Source organism: Hylobates moloch, unplaced genomic scaffold, assembly GCF_009828535.3.
Source record: "Hylobates moloch isolate HMO894 unplaced genomic scaffold, HMol_V3 SCAFFOLD_19, whole genome shotgun sequence".
NCBI lineage: Eukaryota > Metazoa > Chordata > Mammalia > Primates > Hylobatidae > Hylobates > Hylobates moloch.
The window spans coordinates 15,691,904-15,708,305 of NW_026652294.1; the positions used below are offsets into that span (position 1 = coordinate 15,691,904).

Here is a 16,402-nt window from a genome sequence, read left to right on the forward strand (position 1 = left end):
ATCTCCTGACCTCGTGATCTGCCCGCCTCAGCCTCCCAGAGTGCTAGGATTACAGGCATGAGCCACTGCGCCCAGCCAAAGCCATTTCTTAATTTTAGCATCTTTTGGGATCTGGAGAGGATGAGACTTCAGAACCATTAAGTACTGGCATCTTTTTGTTTAACAGTCCCTTCTTCAATTCATCACCTTCCTCTCACATTTCACTACAAGCAGCAAGAAGAAACTAAGAGGCAACTACAATCTTTTCTTTGGAACTCTTTAGCTAAATCACTCAGTTCATTAGTCACATAACTGCAGATGACAGTGTCAGTGTTTCTGCCACTACATAACAGGGTCTTTCTTCCACTATTTCTAGTAATATATTCCTCACTTCCATTTGGGCCCTTACTGGCAGCATCTTCCAACTCCAGATTTCTGCTTAAAAAAGAAAAAACAAACTGTTTAAAGTGATTTAGGCTTTTTCTATCATGCTTCTCAAAATCCTTATAGACTGTGACCACTGCTTGGTTCCAAATTCAGTCCCAAATTTTTAAGTATTTGTTATAGCAACACCCCACTCTTAGTACCAAAATATGTATTAGCTATGTATTGCTGCATAACAAATGACCATAAAGCTTAGAAGCTTGACATTGTATGTTTAAAACAGTACAAATTTATGATCTCAGAATTTATGGGAGTCAGGATCCTCACTTGGCTGGGTCCTCTGGCCCAGGGTATCCCACAGGCTATAATGAAAGTGTCATCCAGCCTGTGTTCTCATATCAAGGTTCAGTTGGGGAAGGATCCACTTTCAAGCTCATTCACGTGTCAGGATTCATTCAGTTCTTCAAAGACTGTTGGACTCAGGGCTTCTATTCCTTATGAGGTTTTGCCCAGAAGTCACCCTCAGTTTCTTGCTCCATGGGCTGCTCCACAGGGCAGCTCAAAACATGGCATTTGCTGTCATCAGAATGAGCAAACCAAGGAGAGCCAGGGAAAGAGAGCAAACAAAATGGAAGTCAGAGGCTGGGCACAGTGGCTTACGCCTGTAATCCCAGCACTTTGGGAGGCTGAGGCAGGTGGATCACCTAAGGCCAGGAGTTAGAGATCAGCCTGGCCAACATGGTGAAACCTTGTCTCTACTAAAAATACAAAAATTAGCCAGATGTGGTGGTGCACACCTGTAATCCCAGCTACTCGGGAGGCTGAGTTGGGAGAATTGCTTGAACTTGGGAGGTGGAGGTTGCAGTGAGCTGAGATTGCACCACTGTACTCCAGCCTGGGTGACAGAGTAAGACCCTGTCTTAAAAAAAAAAAAAAAATCACATAAGAAAATTAAACACAAGCACGAAAGCTGCAGAGGCTTTTGAAGCTACCCCTCTAATTTGAATCAAAGACCTTAGAGAGAAGACTGAGTTTACACCAGAGCAAAGTGTGGGTTCCTGCACTTGGCTCTCCTTCATGGTGGCTAAGCTGCTTCCCTTCCCTGACCACGAATGACCAGTCAGCAAATGGACACAATCCTATTTAAAGGAAGACAAATGGTTGCAAGGCTGGGAGCCAGGGCAATGGGCTTCACAGCCAGGGGCCTGCTAGGGTCTCCTAGGGTGGTGGTGATGGGGGAGAAGAGGAGAAGGAGATGAAAGGAAAAGATTATGAAGGAGTAAAAGGAGCCCAGGGTCCCAAGGCTGCTTGAGAAAGGCCTTTGAGGACTGGTGGGGTGGGGTGGAGGGGGGTGGCAAGGGCTTTTCAGAGAGGGCAGAGGCTGCAGAAATCCAGGAGGCAGCCCCTGTGCCAGGGGGGATGAGTGAATGGGGCAGAGGCTCCATGGGTCTGGGCAGTACCAGAGGGCACCAGGAGCAGCTTAGGAACCTCTGATCAGGGGCGGGCAGACAGCCACAGGCCTTCCTGTTCAGCTCCCAGCTCATCCTTTTTCACAGAGACTCTGTGTGTCATCTGAGATGATGAAACGTGGTGCTTTGTTTACAGGACTAAGCTTGGAATTGCCTGTCCCACAGCAAGAGGCTATGGAGCTGGGCCACTGAGCAGGTAGGACGGGCAGACCAGGGATGTGCTGAATGCACATCCAGGCTTCTGGAGGGACTCCCTGGGGCAGCAGGGCACAGGCTGTTTCTCCTCCCCCTCCGTCTTATGTTGGCCTCCAGACCCACCATCGGCCCGGGCTTCCTAGGGGGCATTCTGTTGGAAGACAGAAGGGAAAAGGAGGGAACGGACTTACTGAGCCCTCCCATCCTGCTGTGTGTAGGGATTATCACCCCGATATGGTCCCCATCCTGAGGGGGTGACTCAGGTGCTCTGAGTCTTGTGTGCACCAGAAGGGCAGGGCTGTGGGGGAACATGGTGTGGATGGGAGGTATATACGGGGTTACACGTGAGCCAAGACCAGGGGTAGTGTAGCCCAAGGAGTGGAGGGGAGTGTTCCAGGCAGGAGGGACAGCTCAGGCAAAGGCCTGGTAGGGAGAGAGGTCTGGCACTTTCGTGGAGTTCTGAGAGCAGGGACTCTGCCCTGAGGACAAGAGGAAAGATTTCAATGCAGGCGTGACTGAGTCAGGCCTGCTCTGAGAAGGGTCCCCAGGGGTGAGTGGAGGGTGGCTGGGGCTGGCAGGTGGGATGGGGAGAAGAGAGTCCAGTGAGTTGGGGTAGTGATCCTGCTAAAATCTTCCTCCAATGACCTGAATGCCCAGGGGCCTTGTTAAACACTCAGATTCAGGGCCTTTCTGATGCAGCAGCTCTGAGAGGGGCCCAGGAATCTGTATTTTTAATGAGAGCCCAGGGAATCCTGATACATGGCCACATTTAGATAAACTCTGCGGACTGATCATTTGATCTTCATAATAGCAAATGAAGCAGGGTGTACCCTGCCCGTTTTACAGCTGAATGAATGGAGTAGAGGAAAGGTGTAGCTGCAATGAGATTCTTGAAATGGCAGATGCAGGTCTTCATTCATTCATGCAGCATCCATTCATTCATTCAACAGATATTCAACCCTGAGAGGAAAGGGGTTGGCTTTTTCAGCTCCCTGTTGTGTCCCTGTCACCTGGCACAGCACCTGACACGCAGTTGGTTCTTGCTCAGTTGATGTGTTGGTGAATATGCTAGCTCTCCGGGCGAGGGATACAAGACACATTTCAGCTATAAACAAGCCCATAACCTTAAAGGGCAGGCTGAGCATGAGCCGGCAATGCTGACAGCACGTGCTGATAGAAGAGGCAGTGCAGGACTGGCTGTCCCGAGCCCGAATCTAGGAGGAGCCCATTCCTGCACTGAGGCCTCAGTCTGTTGAGGAGCAGGGTGAGGGGGGCTGAGGTTGATCAGGTGGGTGGTTTTCCCGCTCTCTGCCTCTGCTCTTTTGAGGAGGGTCATCATGGCTGTCCTGACAGTCCAGCTGTCCCCAGATGTGCCCCTCTGCTTGGCTGCCTGCTGGTTGGGGCAGAGCCCACTACAGGAAGAAGGAAGTCTGGTCTGGGGGAACAGGTTTTCCCTCTGTCTGTCGTGTAGACGACAAAGAGCCATGACAAAGGCACCAAGAGGAAGGAAGGCGAGGAGAAAGTGGGCAGGGAAGCAGAGAAACCTCAGCTCTCTGTCTCCCACTGCCCTGGGGAAGGGTCTGCAGTCCCCTGAGGGGTAGGGAAGAAGGGCCTTCCCCTAGCTCCACATTTGTGACAGCAGAGCAGGGACCCGTGGGTGTGAAATAAAAACCCCAGTGGCTGCCAAAGCCTGATGTTTGCATCATCTTTCTCTGAGAAACTAAACTGGATACATCTGAATGTCCCCCAGTGGGGGGGTGGTGGAGCCCTGCAGGGCTCCGAAGGGAAGTTAGGGCTGTCTCTGCTACCTTGAGTAGATCCCCAAGGCAGGGTGGTGCATTGAACAGCAAGTTACAAAGCAACACATGACTCTGGTCTCATTCATACACAAAAGCGAAACAAAGCTATGTATCTTTTTTCTTTTTTTTTTGAGGTGGAGTCTCACTCTGCCGCCCAGGCTGGAGTGCAGTGGCGTGATCTCAGCTTAATGCAACCTCTGCCTCCCAGGTTCAGGTAATTCTCGTGCTTCAGCCTCCCCAGTAGCTGGGATTACAGGTGCATGCCACCACACCCAGCTAATTTTTGTATTTTTAATAGAAGCGGGGTTTCACCGTGTTGGCCAGGCTGATCTTGAACTCCTAACGTCAAGTGATCTGACCACCCCGGCCTCCCAAAGTGCTGGCGTGAGCCACCATTTACAGGTGTGTCATTAATGACCCTTACAGGTATGAGGCCCTTAATGACCACTTACAGGCATGAGCCAGTATCATGTGCGTCCATGTGAAGAGACCACCAAATAGGATTTGTGTGAGCAATAAGCCTTTAATCACCTGGGTGCAGGCGGGCTGAGTCCGAAAAGAGAGTCAGCAAAGGGTGGTTGGATTATCATTAGTTCTTATAGGATTGGGGTAGGCGGTGGAGTTAGGAGCAATTTTTTTGCGGGCAGGGGGTGGATCTTACAAAGTACATTCTCAAGGGCAGGGAGAATCTTACAAAGTACATTCTCAAGGGCAGGGAGAATATTACAAAGTACCTTCTTAAGGGCAGGGGAGGATATTACAAAGTACCTTCTCAAGGGTGGGGAGGGCATATCATACAAAGTACATTCACAAGGGCAGGGGAATATCACAAAGTGCGGGGAGGGTGTATTGTCACAAAGTCAATTGATCAGTTAGGGTGGGGCGGGAACAAATTGCAATGGTAGAATGTCATCAGTGAAGGCAGGAACTGGCTATTTTAACTTCTTTTGTGGATCCTCCGTTGCTTCAGGCCATCTGGATATATACGTGCAGGTCACGGGATATGATGGCTTAGCTTGGGCTCAGAGGCCTGACAGCCACGATGCCCAGCCCCTATGTATCTTTTAAGAGGACTGGAGAACTCTTCTTGAGGTTTTTGGAGGGAAGACCACCAAACACATTTACAGCTGTAATCTGGGGTGGAAGATGGGGCCAGGCTGTGAGGAGACACTGAAGGCTGAGAGCAAGAGACCCAGAGGAGCGGAGGCCGTGGGCAGGGACGTGGGAGACAGGGAGAGGTGAGGAGGAGAGGGCCTAGGAGGTGGCTGGGATGGCGCCACTTCTCAGCCCTGGCAAAAGGAGGAGGTAGGTAATGGGGAGCAGCCTTGCATTGGGAGCAAAGTCTGGGAGTCCCATCCAACTCCAGTATATCGAAGGCCTGTGGCTTAGCCCCAGGAACGCCTCTGCCAGTGCCGCTGCTGCCAGATTCTCACTGTGGAGAGTGAGGGGGAGGTTTCAAGATGGAAAAGTGGGGAAGGGAACTACCCAAATGGAGCCAGGGACATGAAAGCACAGACAGGCCAAGTCCCTTGCTTGTGGTCACACAGCTAGGCCTCAAGGCAGGACAGGCTCGGGCAGCAGCCCTTGTTGCCCCAGGCAATGTGGACTAACCCTGCCCGTGGGAGGCACGGCGGGCTGACCTCTCTTCTCCCTTTGTGTCTCCTAATTTCCCACCCATGCCTCTGGTTCCTGCGCTTTCTCTCCGTCCCTCTCCCCTTCTCTGGCTGTGGAGCTCTGGGGCTCTTTGTCTGTCCGTTCCCCCTCCTCACCCCCATCTCTGCCCCTCTCCCCACCCTCTACTTTCTGCCCTTGTCTGCGTGTCTGTCTCCCTCCCCCTCTGTTTCTCTTTGTCCTGCTCAGGTACAACCACTTTGACCGGGGCCCATCTGAATGACAAGGAGGGCCAGCAGGACTTGGACGCCTGGAAAGCCGCCTACAGTTCCTTGGACACCTCCAAGTTCAAGAACCAGGGTCTGTCATCCCCACAGCCCCTGCCCCAGGGAGCCAGCGCTCAAGGCAGCTCCCTAGGGCAGTGCCACTTGAAGGAGATTCCCCCTCCGCCCCCGACTGCTGCCAGCAGGGATTCTCTGGGGATGGACCCACAGTCCAGGTCCCTGAAGAATGGGGGCTCTCGATCCTCCTCGAGAGAGAACAGGGCCATCTTGGGAGAGGGGGCTCAGCCATGCCAGGGGACAGATGACGGTCCCAGCTTGGGGGCCCAGGACCAGAGGAGCATGTCCACGAACCAGAAGGGCAGCATCATGCCTAACAACATTCGCCACAAGTTTGGGGGCAACGTGGTGGACCAGCTGGTCTCCGAGGAGCAGGTGTCACAGCAGGGGCCAGGAGGGTGATGCAGAGTCTTATAATGAGGACATAAGATAAACTCGCTCTTGAGTACAGACTCCCTATAATAATACCACTAGAAAGCAGTATCTCCTGAGCACCTGCTGTGTGCCAGGCACTGTGCACTGTTTAAACTTCACATATAACAAGTTGTTACATCTTCCCAGCAACCCATGAGGAGGGTACTATTATTGTCCTCATTTTATGGATAAGGAGCCCGAGGCTTAGAGGGGTTAAGTCAGTCAACCAAATTCACCCAACTGTGCGAGACGAGGGTGCAAACTGGGTCAGCAGATTCTGGAACTCTGGTCCTTAATGACTTTGCAGTTAAAAGGCTTTTGTGTGAATTGGATGCTTTCCATTTGAACAAGTCTCCCAAAGAAGACAGCATTTAGTGGGTGGATAGCATTTATTGGGAATCAGAAGACTTGGGTTTGAATCCTGGACCTGCTCCTAAATGCTAGGTGACTTTGGATAAGTTATTTACCCTCTCTGGGTTTCAGTCTCCACATCTGTAAAGCGAGGCAATTGGACTATATCAGGCTGACAAATACATGGTGTACGTGTCACAACCCTCCCAGCCTGCATTCATGGCAGACATTGCTAGTCAATGCCAGCACTCTTTTCCACCCAATATAGCATTCCAGGCAGTCGCTACGAATCAACTGAAACTTGAGATAAAATTCATCTACCATTTCTGGTCAAATGCTGTGTTCTTTCTGCCCTGGCATTCTGAGACATATTTTCAAAGCCACCATCTCAACCCTCATAGCAACTGCATTGTGTGGAAGGTCAGGCGGGAGTTATTGCTTCCTTTTTAACAGATGGTATAACCAAGTCCCAAGGAGGGGCTACGATCTGCTTGGGTCACAAAAGCGGGGTTCAGGCTTCTCCCAGGCTCCCCTTCCACTCTGTCATCTTAAAGTGCGGTGACCCCACCACCAGCAAGTCTGCAAGGTCACAATCTTGACATGTTCTGCCCCACTTGGAGGAACTTGTCCCAATTTGAGGTTGACTCTGTGGTCACTACCTCTCACTGCCCTGCCCAGCCTTGGGAGATGTCCTTTCTTTCTTCAGCCACCACTGTCCCTGGCTCGAATCAAGAAATCTGTGTTTTCTGCCCACTTGTAACTTATGTCATAAGTGTCATTGAGCCAGCAAGTGTCAGAGCTGGAAGTCACTTCAAAGACCATCCAGTTCCACCCTGCCTTCACATTTTACACGTAGGGAAACTGAGGCCTAGAGTGGAGAAGAGGCTTGCTGAAGTCAGCAGCCGATATATTGCAGAATTGGAACTCAAACCTAAGCGTCCTGCCCCTGGGCCTGGGCTCAGCTTCTCTGCATGTCAGTTTCCCTATTGGTATGAAGAGGGAGTTGGCCTCGTTGAAAGTTAAGCACCCACCCAGAGCTGCCCTGTGTGATGCCTCAGTTGTAGAAGGCAAGCCAGGGCTCTGTGGCCTGCCAGCCATGTGAACTGGGTGATCTCTGGCCTCCCGAGGCCCGCCTTGCTCATTTATAAAATGGTGGGAAGAGTGGCACCCTATAGTGACCCCCCACCCCAATGTTGCACGTAGCAGGTGCTCAATGCTTGGAAGAGGTTTTATGATCGTTAACTTGATGCCCCCCACCCACAGCAGTGAGGGTGATGAGAGGGGTTGGGGCTGGGGCCTTTGTGTACTCCAGCTCCCCAGCCCTGTGAATAGGTTGAGGGCTGCAGGCTAAAGGTGGGATCGGGGTGGGGGGGCAGGGTCAAGGGAGGAGGAGTTGGAGGGAGATATGGGGCTTGACACTGCTTTTCCATCCCCTGTCTGTTGTCCCTGCCTCCCTGCTCAGGCTCAAAGGGCTATTGATGAAGTCTTCGAGGGCCAGAAGAAGGCATGCTCATGGCCCAGCAGGACCCAGAACCCTGTGGAAATCTCTTCCGTCTTCTCAGACTACTATGATCTCGGCTACAACACGCGGTCAAACTTGTTTCAAGGTCAAGTCAAAGGGCAAGGGTGGGGCTGTGAACACCCATGGTCTCCCAGGCATTGGGCAGGGAAGGCCTTCAGGGTTTCCACTCCATATGGGGTCTAGGACCCCAGGGCACATCTTCAAGGACACTTATTTCATGCCCATGTGTCCTCTATGTCAGCCTGTGAGTGCTGGGAACATCCAGTCCCCTGTCCTTGATGTGTGGATGATTCGTCCCAGTTGGCAGTCAGGCACCTCTGGTCTTTCCCCTCCCCTCCCCTCTCCTCCCCTGCCCGCCCCTCCCCTCCCTTCCCCTTCCCTTCTCTTCCCTTCCCTTCTTTTGTTTTTTGAAGTCTCACTCTGTTGCCCAGGCTGGGGTGCAGTGGCATAATCTTGGCTCACTGAAATCTCTGCCTCACAGGCTCAAGAAAGCAACCTTCCCACCTCAGCCACCCCCCTGCCCCCATAAGTAGCTGGGACCACAGATGCGCACCACCACACCTGGCTAATTTTTTTCTTTTCTTTTTCTTTTTTGTATTTTTGGTAGAGACAAGGTTTCACCATATTGCCCAAGCTGGTCTCAAACTCCTGGGCTCAAGTGATTCATCCACCTTGGCCTCTCAAATTGCTGGGATTACAGGCTTGAGTCACCGCGCCCTGCCCACCTCTTGTTCTTAATCTGCCAGTAGGAGGCCCAGGACTCGGTAGAAGGCCCAGGACTGCCGCTTCCCTCCCCCAGCCCCATCCCAGGCACCTTTGATCACAGTGACAATATCAAGTTTCTTTGGTTCAAAGCTCAGCTCAGCCACTCACTAGCTGGGTGTGACCTTAGGTGGGATCCTCAACCTCTCCAAGGCTCTGCTGCCTTCTCAGTACAGTGGGGATGACAATGAGAGTATGGCCCTCACTGGGTCATTGGCAGGACTTTATGAAGTGCCACATGAAGGGGCTTGTCCGAGGCAAGTCGTGAGCACTCAGTAGCTGTCAGGCTATCACTTTCCTTCTCCAGAGCCTGGAGGTGGTGCCACCTGGGAAGAAAGGAAGGGTGGGTTGGAGGCTCTGACATTTACAGGTTTCTATTGGATCAATGTAGTCCTGTTTGGTTGGGGTGGGGAGAGTGCTATTAGCTCCATTTCACGGGCAGATTTCGGATCATTTGCCTTAGAACTCTCAGTAGTCTGTATTGTGTCTAGGACTCAAAGTCAGGTGTTCCTTCTGCCTTCAAAGCCTCATAGTCTTTTCTTGACCACTAAGTCACCTCCCTAGCTACGATCCTGTTCCCAGGGTCTTCTGGATGGCTCAGATGCCTGTCACAGCACGCAGGGCCTTCTCTCTGCCCCACATTCTGGTTTGGCCTCATTGCAAAATGAGGCTCTTTCTGGTCCGGCTCCTTCCTCTCTCCTCACTCCAGGCCCTCTCCAGTGCTCCCAGGACCTGACAAACCTCTTCCACCTGGCTCGGATCCCTGTCACCCGAGGAACCAGACACCCACTGGAAGCCTTTCTGGATTTTTCTCTGAGCTTGGAGAAGGGATGGTGCTGGGGGAGGAAAGCGAGAATACAGTTCTGCTTGTTTTCTGTTCTGGGCCTTCCAGATCCTGCCTTCCAGTTCTCTCTTTAACAACTATCGGTCACCTAATAGCTATTCCATACAACTTTGTATGATAATGTCTACATAAATGTAAAAGAATCTATTTTTAAAAATGTCCATGTCCCATCATCCCGCCTGGGAAGTAGAACTGTGCCAACGGTGTGCTGGAGCTCATAGCAGCTTGCACCAGCTCACAAGAGGCAATTGTCTCCCTGAACTGATTGGCACATAAATGCTGTCTTAAAATTGGCCATGCTAGTAGTATTTACACTCTGGAAACTGGCAAACACTATGAATCAGGGCTTCACCCTGCAGCACAGTGCTGCCAGTGTGCCCATCCATCTGTCTCTCTCTGTCTCCACCCACCCGGGGTTAGCCTTTACACTTGCTGTTTGAGGTTGGTGAGGCTGGTATGGCTGCACAGGAGTGAGGCAGAAGACATCAGAAGAAACAGGCTGGGTCGTGAAGCCTGCTGGAAGGTCTTTACTCGGAGTGAGATGAGAAACCAAGCCAGGATTTTAAGCAGGAGAATGGCCCTGTTTGGCTCAGGTTAAAGGCTCACTCCAGTTGCTATGGGGAGAATGGACATAGGGAGCTGGGGCAGAAACAGGGAAACCGGTAGGAGGCAGCTGCAAAACTCCAGATAGGAGAGATGATGCTGGCTTGGTGTTGGAAGCTGGGCTAGTGCACTGCACTATTCTGGAAGGCACTATTGTGCAATATAGCAGCTCAGGGAGGTAATGGTGAAGGTGGCCTGATGTAGTAGGATTCTGGATATTTTTGTATAAGGCAGAGAGAAGAGAATATGCTGATGAATAGATTTTGGGGTGAGAGACAGGAATTAAGCTTGACTTCAACGTTTTGACCTGAACAACTGGAAGGACGAGATGGCTATTTACTGAATTAGAGAAGCTGCCAGGGGGAGCAGGTTGAGGGACTCCTATCCTACACTAAATCATAGATCATCTTTTATACAATCTTCAAAAATATTTAGTTTTGCTCTTCACATTTAACTCTTTAATCCACCTGGAGTTGATTTTTGTTTTTAGTATGAAGTAGGGATTCATTTTCAAAAACTGTAGATGGCTTTTGTGTTTTAGCCATTTAAGAAAGCAGTAAAACTGGGGCTTGAGGAAACTTTAGGCAGCATGCCCAGCTATATAAAGAGGGAGATGATGAGCTCGGGCACTCCTTGGGCATCTATGTGCCCAGCCCTCAAAATAATGGAACACCACCACCAGAAATCTTTCCCCAGTAGGGATTCATTTTCAATTCCTTCTTTATGTGGATTACTGATTGCCTCAGTGCCTTTTATTGAATAGGCTCATCTTTCCTCCCAGTGACCTGCAGTGGTACCTCTGTTATCCATCAGGTTTTGACACATGCATAGATCGATTTCCAGGCTCTATTCTGTCCATTGGTCTAATATTACATTTTTAATCACCAAGGTATTATAAGTAGCCTGATATCTGGTCAGGCAATACTCCCACTGCCACCCCTCCACCACCATCACCAGTTAATGTCTTGGGTTTCTAGGCCCTTTACTCTTCCATACAAATATTATTAATATACGGAAATTTCCATGAAAAACCCTGTTGGGATTTTGATTGGAAGTACATCGAATCTATAGCTCAATTTAAGGGCTGTTGTCAGCTTTATAATGAATTTTCTAATATACGAATATGGTATATACCTCCATTAATTTAAGTCTTCCTTCGACATCTCTCAGTAACATTTTGTGATTTTTTTTTCTATAAACATCATGCAGGTTTTTTTTGTTAGACTTACTTAGGAGAATCTCTTTTTTTACTGCTTGTTGAAAATGATATCTTTTTAAAATTATACTTTCTAACTTTGCTGCTGATACCGTATACACAAATGCAATTTTTGTTTTTATATATTCATCTCATATCCAGAAGCTTTATACAGCTCACCGATTAATTCCAATAATTATTTATAGATTCTTTAGGAGTGCTTTTGAATAGTAATAATGGCTACATTTATGCATAGTATTTAACATACGCCAGGTACTGCTCTAAGTACTTTATATATATTTTTTATTCTCCACCTGAATCCCATGTGGTAAATGCTACAATTCCCATTTTTTTTTCCAGATTAAAAAAAATTGAGTCACAGAAAAGTTAAATAACTTAATTAAGGCCACACAGGTAGGAACAGTCAGAGTTGGGATTTAAACCCTGCCAGTCAGAGGCTAGAGTTTAAATTCTTAAACACTAGATTTTTCTCACCTTTATATCAGCATCTGGCTGAATTGTCTAGGACAACGGTGTATATAAGCAGAAAAAACAGGCATCCTTTTCTCCTTCTTGATTCTAACATTACACCATTAAATATAATATAGTCCATTTTCACACTGCTGATACAGACATACCTGAGGCTGGGTAATTTATAAAGTAAAAGAGGTTTAATAGACTCACAGTTCCATGTAGCTGGTGAGGCCTCACATCATGGCAGAAGGTGAAAGGCACGTCTCACATGGTGGCCGACAAGAGAGAATGAGAACCAAGTGAAAGAAGTTTCCTCTTGTAAAACCATCAGATCTCATGAAATTTATTCACTACCACGGAAATAGCATGGGGGGAAATGGAGCTGGCTCTGGGTCCTAGTCTGGCTTTGGGTGTCCTGAGAGTTTAGTGAACTTCACGTGGGGAAAGTATTGGCACGGCCGTGAGTCCTGGGTGTATAGGCTTCCCACAGCCAGGCACCAGACAGGGCTGCGGGGGGACCATGTGGGATGGCCTGCAGGAATATGGCCAGGGTGAGTGGCCCTTTGTGTATTTTCTGCCTCCCAACTCACCGTGGCTCCAGCTTAAGAAGGAGGTCAGAGCAGAACACCCCTGTGGGCTAACATGAAGGTCCTCATCTGCTCCATGCAGCAGGGCTGGGAGGGGAGAGTAGAGGGTCAGCCCGTGGTAAGGACAAGCCAAGTACAAATCAAAACCCTGGCTGGGCTCACCTGGACATTGTCTCTTTGAGTCACAGAGCAGGCAGAGTGGTAGCTTACGTCCTGTCCTTTTCCCTCTGTGTCCAGGTATCCAGGGATCCCCGAACCAGCTTACCAAGGATTTTCTTTTTTTTTCACTTCTTTCCATTGTTGGAATTCTGATTTCCCCTATTTGGTGTCTTCCTCTTTCTTGGTTTGCTCTCTTGTCTTTGGGGTGGATTCCATCTCCTAGCTTGATGTCACTGTCATTGGAGAACACAGCCCTGTAATGATTTCAATCCTTTGAAATTGTTCAGATTCGCTTTAGAGCCCAGTAGATGGTGATTTTTGTAGATGATCTGAGTGTGCTTAAAAATAATCTCTCCGGGTGCCAGGCGCGGTGGCTCACGCCTGTAATCCTAGCACTTTGAGAGGCTAAGGCGGGTGGATCACGAGGTCAGGAGATCGAGACCATCCTGGCCAGCATGGTGAAACCCCGTCTCTACTAAAAATACAAAAATTATCTGGGTGTGGTGGCACTTGCCTGTAATCCCAGCTTCTCGGGAGGCTGAGGCAGGAGAATTGCTTGAACCAGGGAGTTGGAGGTTGCAGTGAGCCGAGATGGTGCCACTGCACTCCAGCCCAGTGACAGAGCAAGACTCTGTCTCAAAAAATAAAAATAAAAATAAAAATAAAAATAAAAAAATAAAAATCTCTCGGGAGGCAGAGGCAGGCAGATCACAAGGTCAAAAGATCGAGATCATCCTTGCCAACATAGTGAAAGTCCGTCTTTACTAAAAATACAAAAATTAGCTGGGCACGATGGCGCACATCTGGGGCCAAATTCCTGGGGTGCAAACCGAGGAATTTCTATCCAAAGCCACTTCTACTCTATCAGTCAATCGTACTGCAGTGTACGTAGTATGACAGTGCAGTGCCTAACAGGGCTGAGTGTTTGTGGTGCCTGTTGACTGAGCACCACAAACACTCAGCCCTACTAGGCACGGTGAAAACAGCAATATGAATGCAATACAATAGCCTGTAGGACCAGCTACTCGGGAGGCTGAGGAAGAAGAATCGCTTAAACCCAGGAGGCAGAGGTTGTAGTGAGCTGAGATTGTGCCACTGTACTCCAGCCTGGCAACAGAGCAAGACTCCGTCTCAAAATAATTAATAATAATAATAATAATAATCTGTTGGATAAGGCATTCTGCATTTGTCTAATAGAATAGGCTTGTTAATGATTTCCATACAAATCTTCTAATCCTTATTAATATTCTTTGATCTATTAATTACTAAAATATGTGTCTCTAAATCTCCCCCTATAATAGCAGCTTTGTCCATTTCTCCTGTGGTTCTGTCAATTTTTCCTTATCTATTTTGAGATTATTTCAATGTAGCAAGTTCAGAATCATTACATTACCTTAATGAATTGTGGTTGTTTTTGTTTTTCATCGTGCCTTTGCCCTGCAGTCTATTTTGCCTGATATAATTAGACCAGATTGCTTTTGGTTAGTGTTTGCCTGGGTAGATCTTTTTCTATTCTTCCACGTTTATCCTCTCTTTTGTCCTTTTAAGTATGCTTTAAATGATATATACCTGGAAAACATTTTCTGTAGTGTCATAATCTGGTTTTTAATGAATGGGTTTAATTCATTCATATTGATTCTCTTACTGATATAGAATATTTGGATTTATTTCCATGATCTTATTTTGCATTTTCTATTTGTGCTGCATTTTCTTTGTGGCTTCTTTTTCTTTCTCTTTTTGGATTTGCATCAGTTTTCTTATTTTCTCAATCTGATATTTGTTCTTTTCTACTCCTCTTATTCTTTGAGTGGTTACCTTTGACATTTTTATGTGCATAGTTAACAAATTATAAAGTTAATCCAGGCATTTGTGTTTTCCTGAACACTATAAGGGCCTTAGAGGGCTTTAACTCTGGCTGGGCGTGGTGACTCACACCTGTAATCCCAGCATTTTGGGAGGCCGAGGCAGCTGGATCACAAGGTCAAGAAATCGAGACCATCCTGGCTAACATGGTGAAACCCCGTCTCTACTAAAAATACAAAAATTAGCTGGGCATGGTGGCGTACACGTGTAGTCCCAGCTACTCAGAAGGCTGAGGCGGGAGAATCATCTGAACCTGGGAGGCGGAGGTTGCAGTGAGCCGAGATAGAGCCACTGCACTCCAGCCTGGTGACAGAGCGAGACTCTGTCTCAAAAAAATATATATAATAAAATAAAATAACTTTAATTACTCTCCTGACCTCCACCTCAGCTTACGTGTTATTATTTTATAGAATATATATGTATATATAGAATTTATATATACATATATATAATTTTTTTTTAGAGATTGGGTCTCGCTTTGTTGTTCAGACTGGTCTCAAACTCCTGGCTTCAAATGATCCTTCTGCCTCAGACTTCCAAAGTGCTGGGATTACAGGCATGAGCCACCGTGCTTCGCCTAGAATGAGACATAAGCAAAATAGTTTAAGCTGTGGAGCCTGGAGCCACAAGGTCTGGGTTTGAGTTCTAGATCTCATGTACCAGCTGTGTGACTTTAGACAAGTTACTTAACTTCTCTGTGCTTCAGTGACTTAAACAGTAAAATGGGCATAATAATTATATCTACTTCTTAAGAGTTGTTGAGGAGACACCCAATGGAAACCATGGAGTATCCGACTGAAAATGAATTGGGACTTGGGGTTTCTTCATGGTATTCTACAGGGGCTGTGGAGGAGACAAAGAGCCTCATGAAGGCTTCCTACACACCAGAGGTCATTGAGAAATCAGTGAGGGACTTAGAACACTGGCATGGCAGGAAGACGGATGATCTGGGTAAGTGAGGAGCTGCAGGTGATGGGAGGCAGGCACTGTCCTCCACGGGCAGGGTGTGTTGGCTCTAAGGTTCGGAGAGAAACCAGAGCAGGAGACAGAGCCAGGGGTGGACTTGGAAGAGGTATGAGTCATCCCTGGGGTCTGGGCAACTCTAGAGACTGCTGGATGATCTAATCTGTGCTGGCTCCTCTCCTGCTCTCTGTAGGACGGTGGCACCAGAAAAATGCTATGAACCTGAACTTGCAGAAAGCACTGGAAGAGAAATATGGGGAAAACAGCAAATCCAAGAGCTCAAAGTACTAGATTTGACACAGTAAAGGTGTCTTCTACTCAAATAAAGTGCTAACAATAAGGAAAGGCTCAGGTCTGAGTCCCTCTCCTGTGCTTGGTGCCTTTCTTCACATTGGAGTGGAGGCCAATGTGTGGTGTTGGAGAGACCAACTGGGGGAAGATAGAAGCCCTGGGATCTCAAACTATTCCCTAGTCCTCCCTCCTGCACACGCGTGCACACACACGTACCTTCACCCATTATCCCAGGAAAGGACATGAGAGCTGGGCAAGACTCTGTCTCAAGCCCAGGGTGCATGGCTTCTCCCACATGCCCTATATGAGGGGGTCCTATGGTGGACACTGCTGGATCTTACACTACATGCTCTTCCTAGAAGATGCCAATTATTCCCAGACATCTGTTCCTCCCCCACATGAGACATGGGCTTCAGAGGAATTGGCCACACACATTTCCTCCAATCTAGTGGTGGGTTTGATTGGTCTCATAGTGATTCTTAACCCCTACCCCAACCCCATCTCTTGCACGTTATTGGTTCAGTCATGCACATGTGACTCAGTTTGGGCCAATATGATGCAAGGAAACGTGTGGATGTGTGCAGCCTTCTGGGAAA

The 16,402-nt window shown here is 48.4% G+C and overlaps 1 protein-coding gene across 1 annotated transcript in view; it reads left to right on the forward strand.

The window, feature by feature from the left end:
* The window catches only part of CIMIP4 (ciliary microtubule inner protein 4), a 302,707-nt gene extending 286,847 nt beyond the window's left edge, over nt 1–15,860 (forward strand). The window contains 5 exon segments of the mRNA XM_032138183.2: nt 1,969–2,028; nt 5,687–6,153; nt 8,006–8,150; nt 15,393–15,503; nt 15,709–15,860. Coding sequence (XP_031994074.1) covers nt 2,007–2,028; nt 5,687–6,153; nt 8,006–8,150; nt 15,393–15,503; nt 15,709–15,806 — 843 coding nt within the window. The 5' untranslated portion in view covers nt 1,969–2,006 and the 3' untranslated portion in view covers nt 15,807–15,860.
* Nucleotides 15,861–16,402: the final 542 nt, after the last annotated feature.